Source organism: Onychomys torridus, chromosome 4 (genome assembly GCF_903995425.1).
Source record: "Onychomys torridus chromosome 4, mOncTor1.1, whole genome shotgun sequence".
Lineage (NCBI taxonomy): Eukaryota > Metazoa > Chordata > Mammalia > Rodentia > Cricetidae > Onychomys > Onychomys torridus.
In genome coordinates, this window is record NC_050446.1 from 53921786 (window position 1) to 53943478 (window position 21693).

The 21693-nt window shown below is 39.2% G+C and overlaps 1 protein-coding gene across 1 annotated transcript in view; it reads right to left on the reverse strand.

Annotated features, from left to right (window-relative positions):
* Nucleotides 1-21693, reverse strand: part of Ttn (titin) — a 269525-nt gene that overhangs the window by 148333 nt on the left and 99499 nt on the right. The window contains 32 exon segments of the mRNA XM_036184883.1: nt 271-351; nt 1037-1120; nt 1407-1490; nt 1812-1895; nt 2058-2141; nt 2346-2423; nt 2659-2739; nt 4712-4813; nt 5241-5342; nt 5590-5664; nt 5831-5908; nt 6045-6125; nt 6345-6425; nt 8354-8440; nt 8819-8902; nt 10043-10123; nt 10344-10430; nt 11009-11086; nt 11265-11342; nt 11731-11790; nt 12254-12655; nt 13507-13560; nt 14575-14646; nt 16195-16278; nt 16481-16540; nt 16951-16977; nt 17071-17148; nt 17337-17546; nt 19498-19758; nt 19868-20135; nt 20225-20314; nt 20852-21035. Coding sequence (XP_036040776.1) covers nt 271-351; nt 1037-1120; nt 1407-1490; nt 1812-1895; nt 2058-2141; nt 2346-2423; nt 2659-2739; nt 4712-4813; nt 5241-5342; nt 5590-5664; nt 5831-5908; nt 6045-6125; nt 6345-6425; nt 8354-8440; nt 8819-8902; nt 10043-10123; nt 10344-10430; nt 11009-11086; nt 11265-11342; nt 11731-11790; nt 12254-12655; nt 13507-13560; nt 14575-14646; nt 16195-16278; nt 16481-16540; nt 16951-16977; nt 17071-17148; nt 17337-17546; nt 19498-19758; nt 19868-20135; nt 20225-20314; nt 20852-21035 — 3440 coding nt within the window.

Genomic DNA, 21693 nt, shown 5'->3' on the forward strand with positions numbered 1-21693 from the left:
CGATACCAGGCAGTATTTTATTTGAGGCCCATTTAGTGATAATGTATTTTGATTCCATTCCTTTATGACTGTCTCCCACACTGGCTATGGGTGACCTTGATTATCTTTTGATGGTAAAAGTATCATAACTGACTAATCGTGATGTCAAATGTTCAAGTCTTTGACTTGAGTTAGCAGTAAGCGAGGACAGCAGGGGGATAGATTGGCAGCTAGCAGATAAAGAGACACACGGTTTAATGCTTTGTATGATTGAGTCAAAGCGCAATGTACCTTTAGTGGGTCGGGGTTCTCGCTTTGGAACTTCGATGGACACCTTTTCTTCTTTAACAGCTCTTTTTCTGACTTCAGTCACTTTAAAAGAGTAATTATTCAAAGTAAATCCCAAGAGTCTGGAAATAATTGTGTTGTTAAGAGAACTTTTGCATGAAAAATCCAAGAACAAAACCTAACATGATGTGTCTTTAAACTTAAACTGAAATTGCAAGAAAAAAAAATCAACAGGCCTGAAAATCAACATTGTTCCATACACCTGTGAATACTTCCCCAGGCCACTTAATGCTTTGAGATGCTGAGCCATCAGGAGGCTTTGTAAGAGCATAAGAGAGGCTGTAACAGTGACTATGGAACTACGGACAACCTTAAAGAAACCTGAATTCCACAAACGCTATCCTCACCTTAATTCTATCCCCTGCTCCCAAGATTCCTCTGGGACAAAGCAGAATATTGAATCAAAGAAAAAAAATTCACCAATGATTACCACATAAAACAGACATCTAGACAGATGAGTTTAATGTATGGAACAAACAGACACATGACTGACAACAAATACATTTTAATGTAAACTGTGCATGTTTGGGGGCAGGGTAGAGAAAGAGTACTTTCTAGAATCCGAATGTTTAATTTTGCACTGATATGGGATAGCTTACTTATTTTTCTTTCGATATCCATTTAAATCAGCTTCCCTAATGATGCCGGTTCTATGCCACTCATTTCAATACCTACAAGTTTATTTCTATCCCTTTAAAGAGTCATATACCTTTAGCTGGTGGCTCCGCCTCTCTCCGGGGTTTGAGTTTGGGAAACTTTTCTTCAGGGACAACCTTCTCAGGTTCCTCTGGCACTTTGAAGACAGATGTTACTTTAAGGAATTGCTCACTTCATTCAGACCACAGAAAGGACGAACCACACAGTAGTGACCCCGACAGAAAAGACTCGATACTTCCTGAACTTCTGACATTCCACAACATTTTAAAGGAGGACGGTGACCACCCTCCCCTCTGTGCCCCACAATCAGTGTGCTTTTCAAGAGAGTTAAGACAAGACAGCACTGACATATGGGAGGCAAGAATTCTACCACTGAACCGCCAATGCATCCTTCCCACTGACGTATGGAAAGGCTGATGTACCTCTTGCTCTTGGAGGTCCCTCTTTTTTAGTTACAGCCACAAGAACTTTTTCTTCCTGGGTAATTTTCATGTGCCTCTCTGTCACTTGGAAGATAATTTTAGGATTAGCATGTGGTAACACTTAAGAGTAGAATATATACATACATAATACATACATATATATTCATACTTACATATCTACTCACCAGAGAGTACTGTGGTTTTAGAATAGAAGAATTTATAAGGCACACACAACTGAACATTACAACAAGTAAGTAATACTCCACAAAGCCATAGCACACCACCATCACAGACAGACACTAACAATCTACATAGAAAAATTATGATCCAAAGGATGGTAGCCAAAGGAAGAAAGAAAGATAACACTCTGTATGTTTATTTTTTCTTTTGGGGGATGGCATTTACCTTTGGTCGGTGGAGGTTCTTCTATCTCAACCACTTCTGCAGGAACTTTCCTTCCTGGAACTGGCTTCTTTGGTTCTTCAGGAGCTTTGAAAACATCAGGCAATGGAGTCAACCATGGTGCAAAGAGTGCCAAACATATGTACACTTAATTTCTTCTCAGTGTGATCAAGATTTGAACAATGCATCAATTTAACATGAAGATAGGGAGTGAGGTATTACTTATGGACAAAATGAACCCCAATATACCTTTGGCTGGTGGCACCTTTTCTTTTTTAGGAGCTGGAGCGGGAACTTTCTTCTCAGGTACAATTTTCTTTGGTGGTTCAGGAACTTTTGAAAGATTGAGAATATCAGTTTGAATTCTCTTAGGCAGTGTCATTTTGGGGGCGTGCATAACTCCGTAAAGATCACATGTACACCAACATTAATGACTATTAACACAGTGTTTGTGGACAAACTCTGACAGAACCTTAGTGATGCATTATTATATATGTCAAGACAGACAGTGTTGCCCATCTATGAGAGAAACTGTACCTTTAGTGGGTGGAGGTTCCTCAATTTTAGCAGGAACTTTTGGTTTTGGTATAATTTTCTTTTCATGCTTCTCAGGCACTTGAAAAGATTATAAAATACACTTGTAGAAAATGTACAGTTTTTTTCAATAAATATGTAGGGGACCTTTTTATTAGTCATGCTATTTATTAGTATTTCTAATATTGGTGGTAAATTAGACCTAAGAGAGCATAAAGGATGGAATAAACCAATACAGAGATAAAATTAAGAGTTGGTATACCTTTGGCTGGATCAAGATCCACTTTCTTAGAGATAAAATTAAGAGTTGATGTACCTTTGGCTGGTTCGAGTTCTACTTTCTTAGAGATGATGTGCAGCTTTTCATCTACAACATGTTCTTCAGGCTCTTCCATCACTTCAAGGACATTAATTTCAAAGAAGAAAAAATGGTAGATTTTTTTTCATGTTTAATTTTAGCTGTATTTTTTTTTTCATTTCAATAGAGTAATCCATATTGCCAGACTTTAGCATTTGCTGAATCCCTGATTGTTTCCAATTAAAATACCCAAAGAATAGTTGAGTCAGAGCATATGCCTTCATAAAGAGCATTGGCCTCACTAATTTAGTGCATATCATACAGACAGTAAGGCTCAAATTCACATAAATAACAGGACATGAGCATGAAAAAAAATTCCAGTGACTAAATCAACAAGAGCGCAAGGATTTGAAGCTAGGTTTCAAAAATAATAAATAAATAAGTAAATAAACAGATAGATAAATAAATAAATAAATAAATAAATAAATAAATAAATGAAATCTGACACTCTAGGTTTGAAGACAGAAAGGCAGAAACATAGACAAGTGTAAAAGCAAGGTAGTTCATGCCCCCACTCCCCAGTTTTGTGTGGGTAGCTATGGTAGAAGAGACAAGAGACCTCATGTATGTTTGAGCCTGTGTGTGTAAAGTTTATTACAGAATAGAAAGGGCTAATTAAAAATACACGAGTTGCCTAAAATGCAAAGCAGCCTAAAGGCCCATTCAGCTTTTCAGCTTAATGCAGGTACAAGATTCATTGAGTGTCTTGCTCTCTATTACTTTGAGTTTGGAGCACTGAAGGAAGTTTATATGTTATTGTAATAAGAAGTGAAATTGTCTCAGGCCGATGAGATGAGAAAGTTCCATGTGTATGCTTTGTGGGACTTCCCAAACATTTCTAGGAAGGATGGAATCTTCAAACCTGCCAGAGTTCTGACCATGCCTACTATTGTGGCCTATTTCAGGAAATACAACCCAATGGGTAGGATTGTTTGGGAGTCATGCCTACCCTACTGCATTCTAAGCCATCCTACTAAATTTGGAAACACTGGATTTTATGTGGAGTTTTCTTCCAAGTGGAGAAAGGTGGTACAAAGATTTGCCTTTTATTAGCCTGAGATGTGCTTGAGAACAACTAAGGTGCTGATAATCTACTTAACATTAGGGAGGGAGTCAAGTTAGTCATGAATGCACCCATTTTCCTTTAAAACAGAACTAACTACCTCTGTCCCTACTTAGGAACATTCCTTTGGATATACAGTGTTTGCTAGAGTGTGAGATTTTAGTAGGAAATCTAGTAGTGCTTTATTTCCCCAAATGGGAATTACAACAAAATAAAGTTTATTGTTTCAATCATTAAAGGCAACAGGGAGTTGTTGGGACCTCTTGACAAGTTTGCCTGATGACAGATATTACATGATTGTTTTTTCTATATGTGGATTTGAGAAAAAGCTCCTTCTATTCATTGTTTTGGACAAATATGCCTTTGACTTCTGGAAGGTAATATATCATATATTTTCTTGTTTCGTTTTAAAGAGTGAATAAGGGTGAATTAGGAACCGGACAGTCCATTTACTGGATCATCACTTGTATTTTTAAATGAGTAGACCAAAACAAAATAGAAAACATCAAAATAAGTCACTCTTTGTAAGGTTAATATTTAACAGGACTTTTATATGAGTTATGCATGTGTGCATATATATAGATGCACACAGGATGACTTGTGTGTTGTAGAACACACAGTTTGAGAACACCATTTATGTATCAGATAGCCAAGGTGACATCCTTCTATCAGTCGACCACACTGAAGCCAAGTCCCGCCTCACAAAAGGTGGAAGCCACATGAGGATACCTGCCCCCTTTAGTTATCCATAACTACAAAGCCATTTCCTCTGAATAGCCAAAGAAGAGATGGAAAAGAACTTCATAGGGTGTTCACTCTTGGAGGATGAATGCTCTTGAATCTTGTATTTTGGTTTAAAAGGAACATATATTAAGCCCCTAGATGAAATCTATGTCGTTCCTTTTGATTCCCTCCAGCAATCATCCCTCACGCATTTCTGTCATTTACCTTCATATTCTGTGATCTCTGCTTCCTCCTCCTCTCTCTCCTCTTCCCTATACACCGAAACAGACACTCTTTCCTCTTCTTCAGAGTAGGACCATTCCTCCTCTGCAGATAGGTTAAAAGATAAGATTTGATTTAAACTCAGTGTGCTGGAATATACATCCAGTGGCCACATGTTCACTACAGATGGATGAAGATCCTCCTATCTGCTTAGGAGATAGGACTTTCTAACTACAAGAGGCAGTGAGAAGTGAGACAAGAGGAGACTGAAGCCCAAGACCAAGAAAGATAATTCAGTTATTCCCCAGGGTGTCCAAATCCAAAGCAATCTCTTTTCCAACACCTTATTCACTTTCTAAGAATGACTCAAGATCAAAGTAGACGCAAAAGATGGTTCTAGAAGACCACTGCAGGCAGATGCATTCCAACACCAACACAAGATAAAACCAGGTTTGGATGAAAATATTTACATCCTAAAGAGAGACTCCATAGGAGCATACAGACACAGCCTTCCTCCCGTCTGGTTATATACCTTCATGCCGCATGACTTCCACTCTCTGAGGAACTGCCACCGATAGTTTTTCTTCAGCAGCAAATCTTTTCTCTTCCACAACGGTTTTCTTAGAAACTTCAGCTTTAAGAAAGCATCAGTGTTGAAGCTTAAAAATCAAGAGTTACCCCCAATTCCCTTTCTCCCAAGAGTTTGGGAACATCTTGCAGTATACCACTTTCATTAGAAAAGTGGAGAAAGAAGTTACACATCCCAAGAACATGCACAGGAAAGTCTCTCAGAAGGGAGACAAGGAGAGGCAGCAGGGAACAGACTTGACGAACAGAGCAAGAACTCACACACTACAAGAGGTCTCTAGAAGCAATCCTACCTCGGGGAGGAGCTTTCTTAGGGATGGGAACTGGGACAGTCTCCTCAGGGACAGGTTTCTTAGGTGGAGCTGGCACTTTAGAAACATTATGCACATTTAGAGCTCTGGCACTCTCCCACTGGAGCCCAGCACAGAGCACACCCACCCACATGGCACCCCCACACCACAAAGCTCACAAGCCATCCTTGCCTTGAAGCATTCCCCTGTAAAAGATCGCTTTTGTAAGAAGGCCTGATGATACCTTTTGGTGGGGGAGCTTCTTCTTTTCGAGGAACAGGTCTTTTTTCTTCAGGAATTTTCTTCTTTGGTATTTCTGGCACTTGAAGAATATTTGTTTATTTTTTATAAAAATCTTATAAAGGTGAATGAACACAGAACAAGCAGGCCCATAAATGAAGACATGCAATTAAAGAAGCTTAGGAGAAAGATATGGTTATTTTATAGAGATGGGGTACCTGCTGGTGGTGGGGATTCTTCTCTTTGAGTAATGATGGTTATTTTTTCTTCAGTGACAACTTTCTTCTGCACTTCAGGAACTTGAAAAGACATTTGTAGAATTGGGCTTATGTTTTTCAAAGTAGCTAATATGTAATTATTTTGAAAGAGACTAGACAGGTAGACAGACACTTTTGTGGCATCGTCACTGATCATAAAACGTCCACTTTGAATCAAACAAACTCAGTTAACAGATAACATAAACTGTTTTGCACTCAAGTCATAAAAATGGGGCTTGCTCACTAGGCAAGCCAACCTACCTTTAGCTGGTGGGGCCTCCTTCTTTGTCACAGGAACAGGAATCTTTTCTTCAGGAGCAGGTTTCTTTGGAGCCTCTGGGACTTAAAATTTTAAAATAGCAGGTCAGTGCCAGCATGTTTCATTTCCATAAATGGACACCGGCACATCCCCAGTGCAACACACAGCCCATTAATGTTATAGACTGCATTGGTGCAATGCAGAAAGATCCCACTTCAAAGTCATGATATAGTAACTGCTACATATAATGTTTTAGAAGCATTTAAATGACAAAAATGTGTGATGTAACAGAAATGTGTATAGAATTCATTCTTTTATGTTAGTATGGTATGTGTGTGTGTATGTGTGTGTGTGTTTGTGTATATGTGTTCATGTGTGTGTAGATATGTATGTGTGTGTTTTGGGAGGGTAGGAATAACCTTGGGTGTTATTTCTTGGGTTCTGTGAACTCATTTTTTTTTCCTTTAAGACAAGGTCCCTCACTTGCTAAGACCTTGCCAAGTAGGCTAGAGACTTACTGACCAGTGAGCCCCAGGGAATGCCAATTGTCTCTACTCCCCCAAGTCCCTAATTCTGTGATTATACGAGTGTTCCAACATGTTTTTTGTTTTTTTGGTTTTTGGGGTTTTTTTTTTGTAATTAAATATAGGTACATGAGTTCTGAGTGTTGAACACAGCATTTTACTGACTTAGTTTTCTCTTTACCACCATTGGTGTGATCTGATGAAAACAAGCCAGTCAGTGATTATACTAATAATGTAGAGTGTGGGTAGACCATATAGAAAAAGAGTCTCTTTATTCTTTGTTTTGAAAGGGAGATAAATCACGACACTTTGCGATCTTTTCAACAACAACTACAGTGCTGTAGAACACACTTATCCATGCAACTTTCCACTGCTGACGGCATTCTGAGTTTCTGTTTCTGGTTGCCTAAAGTATAATCAAGACACAGAACACCCTCTGGAACAGGTCTTTCAGTAGGACAGAGTGTCAATGGCTTTGGGGACCTCTATGTCACAAAATGTTGTGTGTGTATGCACAGGTGTTTTTCTGTAAGAACGTCTGTCATTTAGAATGTACTCCCAAATGTTTTCAGTATGTTTGATTCATTTTAAGACATACAAGGAAAATAAGTGTCTAAACTCTTCCCTACTGCAGACTTGCCATCATGGGCTTTAAGGCAGAACAGCCATCCAACATTGGGTTCATCTGTGTCTAGGTGACACTCACTTCTACTAAGCCCCTCCAGTTGGCACTGCCTCCCTGCAGTCGCCTCATAACCAACACACAATATCTTTTATTTTGGTTTTTCAAGACAGGGTTTCTCTGTGTAGCTTTGTGCCTTTCCTGGATCTCACTTGGTAGACCAGGCTGGCCTCGAACTCACAAAGATCCGCCTGCCTCTGCCTCCTGAGTGCTGGGATTAAAGGCATGCACTGCCACCACCGCCCGGCTTTTTTTTTTTTTTTAAGATTTATTTATTTATTTATTGTGTATACATCATATGTGACTGCAGGCCAGAAGAGGGCACCAGATCTCATTACAGATGGTTGTGAGCCACCATGTGGTTGCTGGGAATTGAACTCAGGACCTCTGGAAGAGCAGTCAGTGCTCTTAACCTCTGAGCCATCTCTCCAGCCCCACAACAATATCTTAATGAAAAAGTCACATGCAAGAGTGAAAGAGAGATGCTTTGTTCTATAAACATGTCCGAGGAAATTTCACAATTTCTTCAAATATTTCACAAATCCTCCATGATGATAGTAAACATTTAAGGTAGCAGTTTGACATAGCTACTTCTTTTAATAACACTTTTTTGGCACTGCCTTAGGAATGTTTAGAATCATAAATAATATATAACAAGAGTATATCCCCAAAGGTGACACATGTTTTAAACAAGAGGAATTTGCCAAAGAGACAAGAGTCGAGGACAATGTGGCACAGATGAAGCCTATTCAGAGCAGAGCTGGCCCCTGGGGCGATGGCTGTCTCCACAGGCAGTTCTGCATACCTTTTGGAGGAGCAGCTGGCTCTTTCTTCACGGGAACAGGAACTGGCTTTTTCTCCTCTGGCACAGGTTTCTTGGGAGCCTCGGAAACTTTAAAGACAACATTGTTGAAACGGTGTCGAATGCTACAGTCTCCTTCTGAGACATTAAAGATTATAGTAAAGCATAAAGCCTCATTAAGAGCTTAAGAATTAAAAAGTAATTTAGTATGCTCTACTTGTGGCAGGATGGGAGGTTTAGTACATCGATACCAGTTAGATATCCCACATATGACAGGAGGCAGACAAATACCCACTTAGGATGGTCTGGCATCTGGAACTGTTATTAACATGTATTACCACAAATTAATCAAAATGGTAGATAGAGAATTAAGTATATGAGAGACTGTTTACTGACACCATTTGGTTAATGCACAGGTTCCCCACACAAAAGATCCAAAAAGACAGAAGCCAAGAAATGTTATTCTACCTTTGGGTGCTGGAGGTTCCACCTTCTTAGGAATGGGAACAGGAACAACTTCTTCTGGAACTGGCTTTTTATGTGGTTCAGGGACTTTAAGAGAAATGCACTATGTTCAAGAAACTGTTCATCCTGACAAGGTGTACGTTCTTATATGATAGGAGTCAAGAGTAGATATTCCCCCTTTATGCCAGTTGGATGCAAGAGACTATGGATTAGAAACTGGGATGTGTGGAGACAGCTAAATAGCTTGGTATAAAAATTTATTTTCTGGAGCTGAGGACCGAACCCAGGGCCTGTGCTTGCTAGGCAAGCGCTCTACCACTGAGCTAAATCCTGAACCCCAACTTATTTGTCACTTTTAATTGCACGAGTTTCTACTTTCTCAGAAATAGATGGAAGAACTCTTGTTTCTTTTAAAGTCAGTTGCAAGAGAACAATTGCATTAGGTGATATTAAGTATTTTTTATATATTAAATTTGGATTGGGAAAGAGGATGGAACCTTGGTGTAAAGTCTAGAGTGTTTCCCTTCCTCCATCCCTCCCTCCCTCCCTCCCTCCCTCCCTCCCTACAGGGTCTTACTATGTAGCCCTAGCTGAGTGCTGGGATTTCACTACCTTGCGCAGTGGTTACTGAACCCTTTGATTTCAGTGGTGGGGTAAACCCTGATACCCTGGCTACTGTTGTAACTGATAGTCTCCAGTTCTGAGTTGGGAAGAGTTGGCCAGCAGGTCTCCATCATATTGCATTCTTGTTGCACAAACAGCAGATGCCAACCACCACAGAAACACAGAGAGTGGTCAATGCAGAAAAAGAAGTTGTGTGTTTTGAGTATTAAAGAATGTCTAATATAATTTAATTAAATGATAAATTTACAAAACTTAGTTTTTAATACTTCTGGTATATTAAACTCCTAACTAAGAAGATTCTTCACATTTGAAACAAGGCTTTGGTGAGCTGGTGGCATTGGGGGGTGGTGTTCATCACATCTGATGTCCAAATACAAAAGTCACTGGATTGTAAATGTCCAGAGACAAGAATGGAGCCTCGTGTGTGTCATGCCTGTGCTTTACTGTGGTCTTGCCACTTCCTCCTCCAGTGACTTCTCTGTCCACACAGACTCTAGGTCTGTCAACTGTGTGACTAATTCTGACACTTATAATCAGTGTAGTTAGATGTTGACTGTGAATTTTGCCTGAAAACATTTTAAACTTAGAATGAATTATTGATACCTTTGGGTGGTGGTTCAATCTTTTTGGAAACCGCAACATGAATTTTCTCTTCAGTGACAGTTTTCTTTTGTACCTCGGGGACTTTAAAAACACACACACATTAATTACTGACGGATCATGTTGTGAATGGCGATTGTAATTTACTAAGAATACCAAGACAAGAGATTAAGCTGACAGACATGAAAGGAGAAAGATGACAGGGAAATGCAAGGAGAAAGAAATGCCCACAGCCTCATGCATTAGGCAAGAAGGGATAAAAAACTCTGCGTCTTGAGCTCTCAAGTTCCAAACTGCCATATACCTGTGACGGACACCTCCTCCTCTGTGTGAGAAGCAAAGAACATCTTTTCTTCAGAGATAACCATCTTCTTCGTATGCACAGCTGGTACTTTAAAAAGAGCGTTGCCATGTCAGTATCTCTTTTTCTGGGACAGGACATCAGATGAGACACATAGATGGCACACTATACGTAAATCTTTCGACACTTATTGAGTGGGTTAGTGTGGTAGATTAAGAGCAAATTCAGTTTCAAGAAGAAAACAAATCATGTTTTGACCTGTTTGGTCAAACAACTCATGCAGTCTTGTATCAAGTACTATTAAATGAGAATCAAATAGACATAACTTCTTCACACACAACACACTACTTTCCCAAATCTATTAGGATCAATTCATATAAATTAGAGGATGGGAAATATTATATGCAATGCAATAGACTGCATGATAAAGTTAGAAGATTACTCATTAAACACAAAACCTTCCTTAAATTAAAAAAGTAATTTCTAAGCAAGACTTAAAGCAAAAATAAAGTTATTGAATTATACATAGGTATAACCCAACATAAAATGTGTGCTCTTAAAATGTGCAGTTTTCATGGTGCTTTTGAATTATTTAGAAATGTTTGTTCGGATATCCATATGCACAAATTACAATAATTGGAGCTTGTAGCTTAAATAAAGATGTATACCTTTCACTTCAATTATTTCTTCCTGCACTGGAGTCCGGGAAGGTTTCTGTGGAATGATCTTCTTGGAAACTTCGGGTACTTAAAAAATATGTACAGATATATTTGTATTGTGAAGGATATTTCTTAGCCCCAAATTTTAAAAATATCTCCATTTGGATAACTATATAAATAATGCATGAGCATTATTATAAGTTATATCAGAGAGCAGATGACTTATGTACATGTTACTAGAACATTCTATAAATGGTATCTATACCTTTGGTGACTTGAACTCTTTCTTCCTCCATTCTTCGAGAAGTCTTTTCAATTTTTTCAACTACTGGCTTCTTTACAACTGCAAATATTTTAAAGAAATTGCAGTACTTTTAGAATTCACTAAATTCTAAATATTAAAATTCTCTCTTGCTCTTTATATACACATATATGTATGTATATATGTATGCAAATATATATATAAAATATTTTTAAAGACAGGTAGGTTTGGTGTTCTTAACTGTAAGCACAAGGTCCTGGAGTGTTTATATTTATTTTAAACATACTGTAACACTCTTTTATCTTAGTATTTTTAATATTTCAAGTAGATATAAATTCTCCAGAGAAAGTTCACAGGAACAGTAAAGCTCAGAGAAGAAGTTGTGTCTATTGGATTCAGACAGCCTTGCCGAACAAGCCATGGTAAAGACAGGAAGGCTCGGATTGGTTTAATGATTCTAATCGCGTACCTTTGGGAGGCGGTGCTTTCTTTTCAGGCACTTTGGCTGGGATTTTCTTCTCATGTAATTCTTTAATAAAAACACAAGACAAGCCGGGATGCTCAAATCAGTCAATTCTAATAGCTGTGTTTGTTGCAAATGTTAAAAAGCGAAGAATAATTTATCATCCTGTAAAGAATCTGTCAGGTTGGGGAGCACATGACTAATATAACTCTCCTGCAGAGTTTCAAAACTGAATTAAGTGACAATGCAGTGAACTTTGAGCTCCTCGATTAGAAAACAGCAGCTGAGATACAGCCTTAGTCCTAGGATTAAATGGTTTCACCTGCAACATGAACGCTTAATTATAGCGGCCGATAAGGACTAGTCTACAGACCAGATAATGCGAGGGCCATGAGCTTGGAGAAACCACAATGATCTTTTTTTTTTTTTCCTCTCATGCCCATTGTAAACCAGGTGATAGCATCGGAAGTATAAGGAGCTGAGTGAAAACGAGGAAGAGAGGAAGAAAAGCCACCCAGTGCATGCGTACCTTCATGGACCTCCTTCTGGACTTGAATTACTTCTCTTTCTTGGTAAGTCTCTTCCCACTCCTCCTCCCCTTCATCATAGCCCTCCTCCCTCTCGTAGTATTCTTGCCCTTCTTCGAAGTCTTCCTCCCACTCCTCGTGGACTTCCTTTTTAGCTTCCACCTTGATCTCTTCATAGTCTTCGTCTGGCTCTTCATAATAGGGTTCCTCGTACGGCTCTGTGTACGGCTCTGTCTCCAGTTCCTCATAGGGCTCATCCCAAGGCTCTATGTGAACTCTCTTCTCATAGACTGCTTGCTTACTCTCATACACAGCCTCTTTTTCTTTGTGAATCTCTTTCTTCCTAGTGATAGTTGTTATTTTTACTTCTTCAGCCTTAGAGGACACATCAATAATTTCAGAAGCTGAAAAATGAAAAGAATGGGGGTGGGGTGGGGGAGGAGGAGAAAAAGGAGGGGAAAATCATATTAATTACATCCATTGGAAGGCTTCATTCAAGGGAAATCCACAGTCATTCAGTATCGAGCACTTCAGATGCTGTGGTATTAGACTGATAATCTCTTATGGCTTGATTTGCATGGATTCTGTTTTCATAACTAGGCAACATGACAGTATCAGGATGCTCTTTGCCCTTGATCTGAGGATTTTCTTCTAGTGTCAAAAGTATGGATTCTATAGATGGCTTCACATTGATAGCCCTTCCATTGTTCTATGTGAACTCCAGTTGGGAGAGATTCTAGTAAGTTCTCACAGAACACTAAGACTTGAAAACATTAACAGCGTTAATCCAGAGTAAATGTTTCTGCAGTTAATCTTTAATTCTCTCTTTCTGTGAAAGCATTTCTTTTGGAACCTACTTTTCTGTTTTTTTATGACTCACTAGTCAGTTGAATAATGACAAATGAAAAATTAGGTAGTCAAAGCAGTTCCATTTTTTATATAACAGATTTTAAAATGTCTTTGAGATCAGCATTATTTATAAATCCTTAATATTTGTGTGGATTGCAAGATAAAATTTAGAAAGGGCTCTTTCCTTTCCATCTCACACTGCTGTCCCACCCTGCCCCGCCCTGGCCCCGCCCCCTTTGTGGCTGCAGGTGAGGAATAGCCACTGTTTCTAGCACCCTTCACAAAGGCAGAGAGGCCCTGAAACTTTTACAACAACCAGGAAGCCTAACACTAAAAAATAATAAAGAGGATCCATGCAGAATTCAGAAGTAAATAATCAAATGCTTAACAATTCCTTTTTACTTGCCTTTTGCTGGAATCATGGGAGTGGGAGGCGGGGGCTTCTTGGCAACTTTTGGCACTTCAAAAAACACAGAGTGCATGTTTATTTTTAGACTATGTATTGTTTAATGTCTACCAATTTAGAGCATTATCACGGTCATTTGCATAATGAATTATTACTAATGCAGCAACCTTTACAGGAGCATCATGGAACCCCCATCATGTTCAAGCTAATGCAAGTGGCTATGTCAGGTCAGGTTAACAAAATGCTCAGAGGCTGGCAGGCACTTCATTCCAGTTTAGGCTGGTTTTAAAGAATTCAAACGTAGAAGAAATAGCAAAGGAATGTATAGTGTGTCTAGTGCTTAAAGCCCACACTTTTGCTCTTTCTAGTTATTAATTTAAATATAAATATAAGATTCACCAAACACCCATGCTTTCCAAGGGACCACTCAGGAAAGCCTATGTGGAGGATGGTGCCTGTGCTCCTGGGTTTGGCTCTAGGTAGGAGGCTGCTGTGCTTTCCATCTTCCTGAAGAGGGTTAGAACTACTTTTTTTGGTTTTTTTTTTTGTTTGTTTTGTTTTTTTACTTAAAAAAATACATTTGTCATGTAAATATCTTCCATCAACCTTGTTAAGATGTATTACATTTCCTCTAAAGATGCTGTTTTCTTCCTTCAAATGTTAAGATAAGGAAAAGCAGTGAAGGGTCCCAAGCTGGGCTGCAGCAGAATCATGGGACACTGATGTCCGGAACCCCTGAACCCCTGAACCCCTGAACCCCTGAACCCCTGAACTCCTGCTGGGAGGACTTGGTCAAGAGCCGCCCTGGGACTAGAGGGGAAGGTCTCCTTCAACCCATCCCTTGTAGATAGCAAGCATTCCTTCTCTGTGCCAAGGGAGCCAGAGGCAGGCGTGGATGGGGGTGGGGGAGTCGAAGAGGATGCGAGAGATGAGGGGAGATTCACCACCTGGTGACTCCCATTCCTGCTCTACCGGCTTCCTGCACTCCTAAGTACGTATCCACCATGACAACTTAAAACCCACTTTTGGGCTAATTTTTTATTTGATTTTTAAAGTTTATTATAATACCTGGTGGTGGTGCCTCCTCCTTGGGCTTTGCAACAACTTTTTTGGTATCTTTCTTCATAGACTTTTGGGTCACTAAAAAAAAAAAAAAAAAAAAAAAGAGTCAGATATAAGTAACATAAATGTTTTAAGGACATTTCAATTTTATTTTCCAGATGCCAGTGAGAACAAGATAAAGTAAACTTTATTGCCAGATACTTGTTTCGGAAAAATCTTGTACTAGAAAGCAAAAAAAAAAAAAAAAGATTTTGGAGGGAGGTAGATGGAACTTGTAGTGTGATTTGTATGTCCTCTGGCTGTGTGACTGTGTGATGGGAAAGAGGCAGCATTAGTGGAAGGTGAGCGATGGAGAAGTTGTGCTTTTTCCTGTCTTTCACTTGAGTGTAGAGACCAAATTTGTCAGGAGAACAAAAACAGAATACTAGGAGTCCAACCCATGGTATACGTATGGGGTGTGGCCGCTGCTTGCTAGCCATGCTTTCTGATCATGGTTCCTAACCATATTCTTCATGGCTGCTAGGATTTGTTAACAGGGAACACACCCTTTGGTTTTCAAAATCTGATTTAAAGTCTTGGGTTTTGCAATGAATACCAGCAGCCATGTTGACATTTCGATTTAAAGGACAAATCTTTTCTTAACACTAATGATTGCTTCTGACCACAAAGACATCCTGAATCTAACTTATGATTTCTGATCGTTCCTCTCTGTGCCACCACCAGTAGGTGACAGGTATTCAAGTATGCTCATATAAATTACAAGCATGTTTCTCTCTTTTATTGAAAGTGTATTAGTCACAATATTGGATTTCTTTGAAACTGGCTGAAAAATAGCACGAGCATTTAATATCAGTTGCAGAGGGCAGACATTAGGAGACTTCCACGTCACACCCATTATGTTATTATAGTGGTAGTGACCCAAGGTTATGGGAAAACCTAACTTTGACCAGTTGGCTTTTTTATAGCTATGCTGAGAGAATTAATTATTCTAGCAACTTTGAATTTGTAACTCCAGAAGTCTCAGGCAACTTGTTGTTTGGCTTTGGAGACAGGGTCTTAATATGTAGCCCCATCCAGTTCATTTTGTGGGCCTTTTGCCTGTGGTGATCAGCCTGTCTCTGTCTGCAGAGCTGGGACCACGGGTGTCTACCAGTTTACAAACACAAATACACCTCCCACAAAAGACTCAATCAAGTATATCAAAGACATTCTCAACCATGTTTTGTACAAAGAGTGACTTACAGAGAGTAGTTAAAAGTATAACTGAAGAGAAAACAAACCACAACTTTCAGTTTGCCTCTCAACAAATATGGTGTATTTCTATAAGCTGCCCAACGAACTGGTTTCATTATTATCAGATTGTTAAGCACAGTAGTCAGGTGCATGTGAAATAAACTTAATTTTAATTAACATCTAAGTTATTCCCTTGCAATATTTTAAAACTAAGCATAGTGTTTGAGTTAACCTGATCATTTTCAGAATTGCAAACCATATAGTAGGAATAGCATTTTGAAGTCAGTTCTGCTTCTTGACCACAAGAGGGAGCACGAGCTATATGAAGTCGCCTTTTCGCAGTCAGACAGTGGAATTCTTAAGTTTTACTACTTTAGTTAGTTAGTGCGATACCTTCCATACGTTTTCCTGGTGGCTTCTTCTCCTCAGGTAATGGCAGCAGAAGGGGGATGGGAGGAGCAACCACAGGCGGGATTTCTGGGAAAAAAATACATATCAGTACCATGTTTTAGGAGATGTCTCATGCATTTTATCAACCCAGAGGCTTACTTGGAACAAGCAATATTGATACCTAGTTATCATGGTAACTTCATGTTTGCTCTGGTTTCTAAGTGGACAGTGGATAGAGTGCTGTGGAATCTTAGTGCTCTGTGCCCAGACAGCAGGGGTAGGGCCTTACCTTCAGGCGGAACTGCTCTGATAGGCATGGTTGGAATCGGAACTCTGGAATCAGGAATATCTGGAAATAACACATAGTGATGAGCACTGGGGAGCTGAGAACACATGCTCATTGTTTGGGTACTCGCAACAGCAACCAGCAGCATGCAGACACAGTGATAATCCATGTTCAGCCGTTCATGGCACACAGTTCAATGCTTATGAGAACTTGCTTAATTCTGTACTCACTCTATCTGGATGCTTGTGCTAGCAACCTTCCTAACTCCCTTTTCCCAGATTCATAAAGTGTTACATTGCACTTTGCTTGGAATTATTTTACTGAGTAACATTTTACTGAAAAGAGAAATGGTAACTTTGTGTATTTTTACTGGGCTTCTGTCTTTATAAAATGACACCAATACTGAACTTATTGTAAGCAATGATTAAAAAGAAGAAGAAAAGATTTAAAAAAAAAAAAAAAAAAAAGCTTACCAGGAGGCTTCATCTCAAGTTTTATTTCTGCAAAAGAAAAAGAGTGTTTTGGTATGAAGAAGAGTCTGGGCACAATGCTAGCCTTCAGGACTGGGGCATGTTCACACAGCCTACCCTCACCTTTGGTGGTTAAGTACAGCTCTGCAGTACTTCTTGCCTCGCCTCTGGGCTCCAGTCGGGCAATTACTGAATAGACACCTGGAGAGAACCATCATTGGACGTTAGCTTCCTAATACACTTCTTTAGTTAAATACAATGTGCTTGTTTATACCTGTATTTTCTTTCTGTTTTAAAGGTACATCACATAGCATACTTAAAGGGTGGAAAAAACAGGTGAAGGTGAGGATTATACTATACATTCACTGGCAAAGTGTCCACACAATTACCTTCATCGTCTGGGGTCACGTTGTGGATGGTCATGTAATGGCAGCGGCCATCGTTCCTAAAGTTGTATTTCTGGCTCTCAGTCAGCTCTGTTGGTCCTTTGTACCAGGTCACTATGGCATCATCAAAGGACACTTCACACTCAAAAGTGGCAGACTGATGCTCGCTCACCACAATGTTCTGTATGCGCTTTGTAAACTGAATTGGTTCAGCTGTTTAAATCCAAAGGGATTCAACGTTAGATTGTGTGGACAGGAATCTCTGTTACTGTGATTTCTTTACTTAAAAGTTCTTGGTGGTTGAGATGGGGTTTCATTATGTGGCCCAAACTGGTATGCTCCTGCCTGGATCTTCCAAGTGCTGAACTATAGGGTATACAACATGTGCCAACAGACGCAGTGAAATTAGCTTATCTGTCTGTCTGTCTATCATCTATCTGTCTGTCTGTCTGTCTATCTATCTATCTATCTATCTAACTATCTATCTATCTATCTATCTATCTATTTTGTGATATTATGGTTGAACCAGGGGCCTCCCAAAGAAGTGCTATATCATCCCAAGCACTTTATTTATTTATTTATTTGTTTGTTTGTTTGTTTGTTTATTTATTTATTTATTTATGAGACAAAGTCTAGCTAAGATTCCCAGGCTGACCTCAAATGTGCCATCTTCCTGCCCAGCCCAGCCTCCTAAGGGTCTGGGATGACAGGTATGTGTGACTAGGCTTGCCTTCTGTTTTTATTCGCTTATAAAATGATAGGAATCCCCCAATGCAAGCTCAGAATAATAGTGACACATTCTTGTATTAGTAATCAAACTGTTCCAATTCTTCAGGGCATTCCTACAGGATTGATAGAGAGTGTAAGGAAATCCCCAAGAGTCCTTAAAATATTCATGTGAAGGAGATGCCGGAGGGAGACTTGAACCCAAAGTCAAATTAAATTTCAAAACTGTTCACGCAGTAAGACAGTTCCTACCAGAGAACAGATAAGCAATCCTGCAGTCAATTCCTCTGTGAAGCCTTTTCTTACCTTGAGAAAATCAGGTTTTGTTATTTAGAATCTAGAATTTTCTCTTTTATAGAGATTTCCCTGGGGAATGATTTCAAATTCAACAGGAAATTTGCAATTCTAAATTTCAGAGGACTTGCTAGAGTTCAGAAACCCACTTTTTGGGCACAGAGAGGTAAATATGAAGGCGCCAACCCCCAGGGGCAGTGTGTGCTCCTAAGAGCATGGCTAGGAGTGGGTAGACTCTCCGAATGTTATCTGGAAATCTGTGACTACACACATCACAGTATCATGTGCCTCTTGCAGAAAATAATAACTGGCAAGCTTTGTCATCAGTGAATATATTTTAAGGCATTCACTTATTTAAAAAATGATAAGCACTTTCAACTTTAGTCTAATGTGAAGTTATTTAACTTTTTTTAAACATTTTAAAACGAGGCACTAATATTCATTGTAAAATAATTCAGGAACTCAAAATGCCTCTGAAAATCAGATTAATAGAATTTTGTTTTAACAATTAAAATGGTGCCAGATAATGAGACACAGTACAAAATATCCCGGATGGGTCAAGGTAAGCTGCCTAAAACTTAACTATGAGGAAATTAAGCATTCTTGCTCTTTAACTCAGAAATTGTTCTTCAGAGAGCCAGAAAGGGGGAGTAGAATTCTTAAGTGAAATCACTATTTTTTAAAAAAAGCCATTACTTATCACATATGTTGTTAATTTTATCTATAAAATTTCATACCCATAAAGTCAAATAAGTCCCACAAACAAAGTAGCAATTACTAATCACAATGCTTTAGATTTATATCTGCAACATTTTGCCATTTCCAATATTGTCCTCTAGGCTCCATAAGTTATCAGTATGAGAATTATAAAATTTAGCTTTTAACAAGAAAACAATCATTAAAAAAAATCAAATATCAGTCTAGAATAAAATCCGATTTTTATCTGAAAGAAATGCAAGGTTGAATATTTTCCTTTTGAAGTGTATGGATTTTGACATAAGGACAAGTGTGTGAATCTGTGTGTGTGTGGCAGAATAAGGACATGAACCCTTTGAGATTTATTTGAAGGGGAGACTGCAGGGGCCGAAGGACACTTGCTGGTGCTCTGTGCTCAGCCAGTAACTCTGCCCAGGTTTTTACCCACCTTCAATTCTGAGCTCTGCTGACGTTTCCAGGTCCTTGTGCCTGCAGGTGTACTGGCCCTGGTCCTCGGCACGGACATCTGCAATGGTCAGTTTGTGGGCCTTGTGTTCCACTTCTGTTTTCACTCTGCCTTGGGGCTTAAGGATTCGGCCGTTTCTGAACCACTCAGATTTCACATTTGGCACAGAAAACTGACAGGTCATGGTGCAAGTCTGGCCTTCTTTCAAAGTAACATCCTGGAGATGCCGCTCCCAAGCAGGCTCTGGTGTGATACAGGAACACATGTTGCTCAGCATCAGCACCACATGATCACAGACAGCATCACGAGCAACAGCAATCTCCCAAGGCTTTTAAGATGGTTTCTAACTTACCAATGACAGTCAGCTTGGCACTAGCAATGTGGGGACCACACACCAGCCTGTAATTTCCCTGATCTTTAAGCTGACAGTTTTTGACTCTGAGTGTATGCCGGTCACCATCGATGCTTATTTCATATTTGTCACTGGGCTCCAGTTTTTCAGTCCCTTTGTACCAGGAGAGCTTGATTTCCGGATAATTAATCTTAATGTCAATTTCAAAGACGGCATCATTATCTTTCAGAACTGTCTGGTTTTCAATATCCTTGATCAAGGTGACAGGCTAGAAGAATTAGCATGTGTTAGTCATCATTCCCATATAATTCCCAGTAATAATTTTGTACATTTTATTATTAGCATAGTTCATTTTACCTCCGTCTGTGTCAGCCTTTGCTGAATAAATGATACAAGTTCTTCAAATTCCTTTTCATCTCTCTCTGACTTCTCTAGTTCCTCAATTTCCTGAGGGGGAAAATAATACATTAGAAACAAGAATTGGAATTAACAGGTACATGACTATGATTTACATTCTTTAAACTTTTAAAAAATTTTATGTGTATTGGTGGTTTTTAAAGATTTATTTTTATTTATCTGTATTGGTATTTTTTCAAAGATTTATTTTTCTTTCATGTGTATGTGTGTTTTGCTGGCATGCATGTGTGTATACCGTTCAAGTGTGGTTGTTAGCCAGAAGAGGGCATCAGATCCCATGGAGCCAGAGCTGGAGACAGTTGTGAGCTGCCATGTGGGTGCTGGGAACTGAGCCTGAGTCCCCTGGAAGAGCAGCCAGTGTTCTTAACCACTGAGCCATCTCTCCAGCCCTCTGACTTCCATTCTTGCTGTTTGTTAGGTTATAATACAGTTTATAGCTAGGGTATGGTAAATTGTTTCCTAGAAATGGAGTGTTGGAAGAATTCAAGGCATTATGCTAATATGATAGGCATTTGCCATCTTAACTATGGATCATTTCTCAGGATGCAGTGGCAATGAAGGACATACCAGCCTGTGAGTCTCCTCCTCTTGACTCTGCTTCAGCAGCTCAAAGGCTTGAAGGAGACCCCGGAAGTCAGTGATGCCATACATGCGCGCATATTTCTCATATTCTTTAGGATCCACATTTTTGAGGAGCTCCATGATGTCAATTTCTTCCTCCTCTCCAGATCCTTTCTTCAGGGCTGGAGTCCTGAAAAAAAAGTTAATGTCAATCATGTGTCTTCAATTTAGTAGTTTGAACTGTCTGTCATGACTCAAAGATGTTCAGTCTCAGTATTTTACCTCACTATATGATAGCTGAATGTTCTTTAGTAAGAAATGCTAATTTTATCATGTTGATCAAAAACAATAAAAAAAGTCAGTTTGGTGATGGGATGGATGAAGACTGGAGTGTTGTGGCAGTGTTGAAATCTGATCAGTGAACTGAAGAAAGGAAAGAATATGGACATGTGCCCACTAGCCTTGTCATCAGGAACTCAATGACAGTTATATGAAATATCAAGTGAAAAACTTCACTTAAATATCACATGCTATGAAAAAGAACTGTGGAAAGGAAAGGTAAGTGATAATTCAATAATTATGGTGAAACACAAATTATATTGAAATTATTGTTGATTATGGAAATGTGTAAAATAATTGATCTAGGTAACTATAGCATAAAAAAACCTTGTAAAAGAAGGCCTTTCAGATTGGACACGTAGTAATTGGCCATTTCCTTTTGTTTAAAAGCTTTTGGATGTATGTCACTCTTTGTTTCTCAGCATCATTCAGAAGCAAATCCCAACAGCCCACTGCATTCCACTTAAACATGACCGGCTAACTAGTCACTCACTCCTGAGCCATGCTCT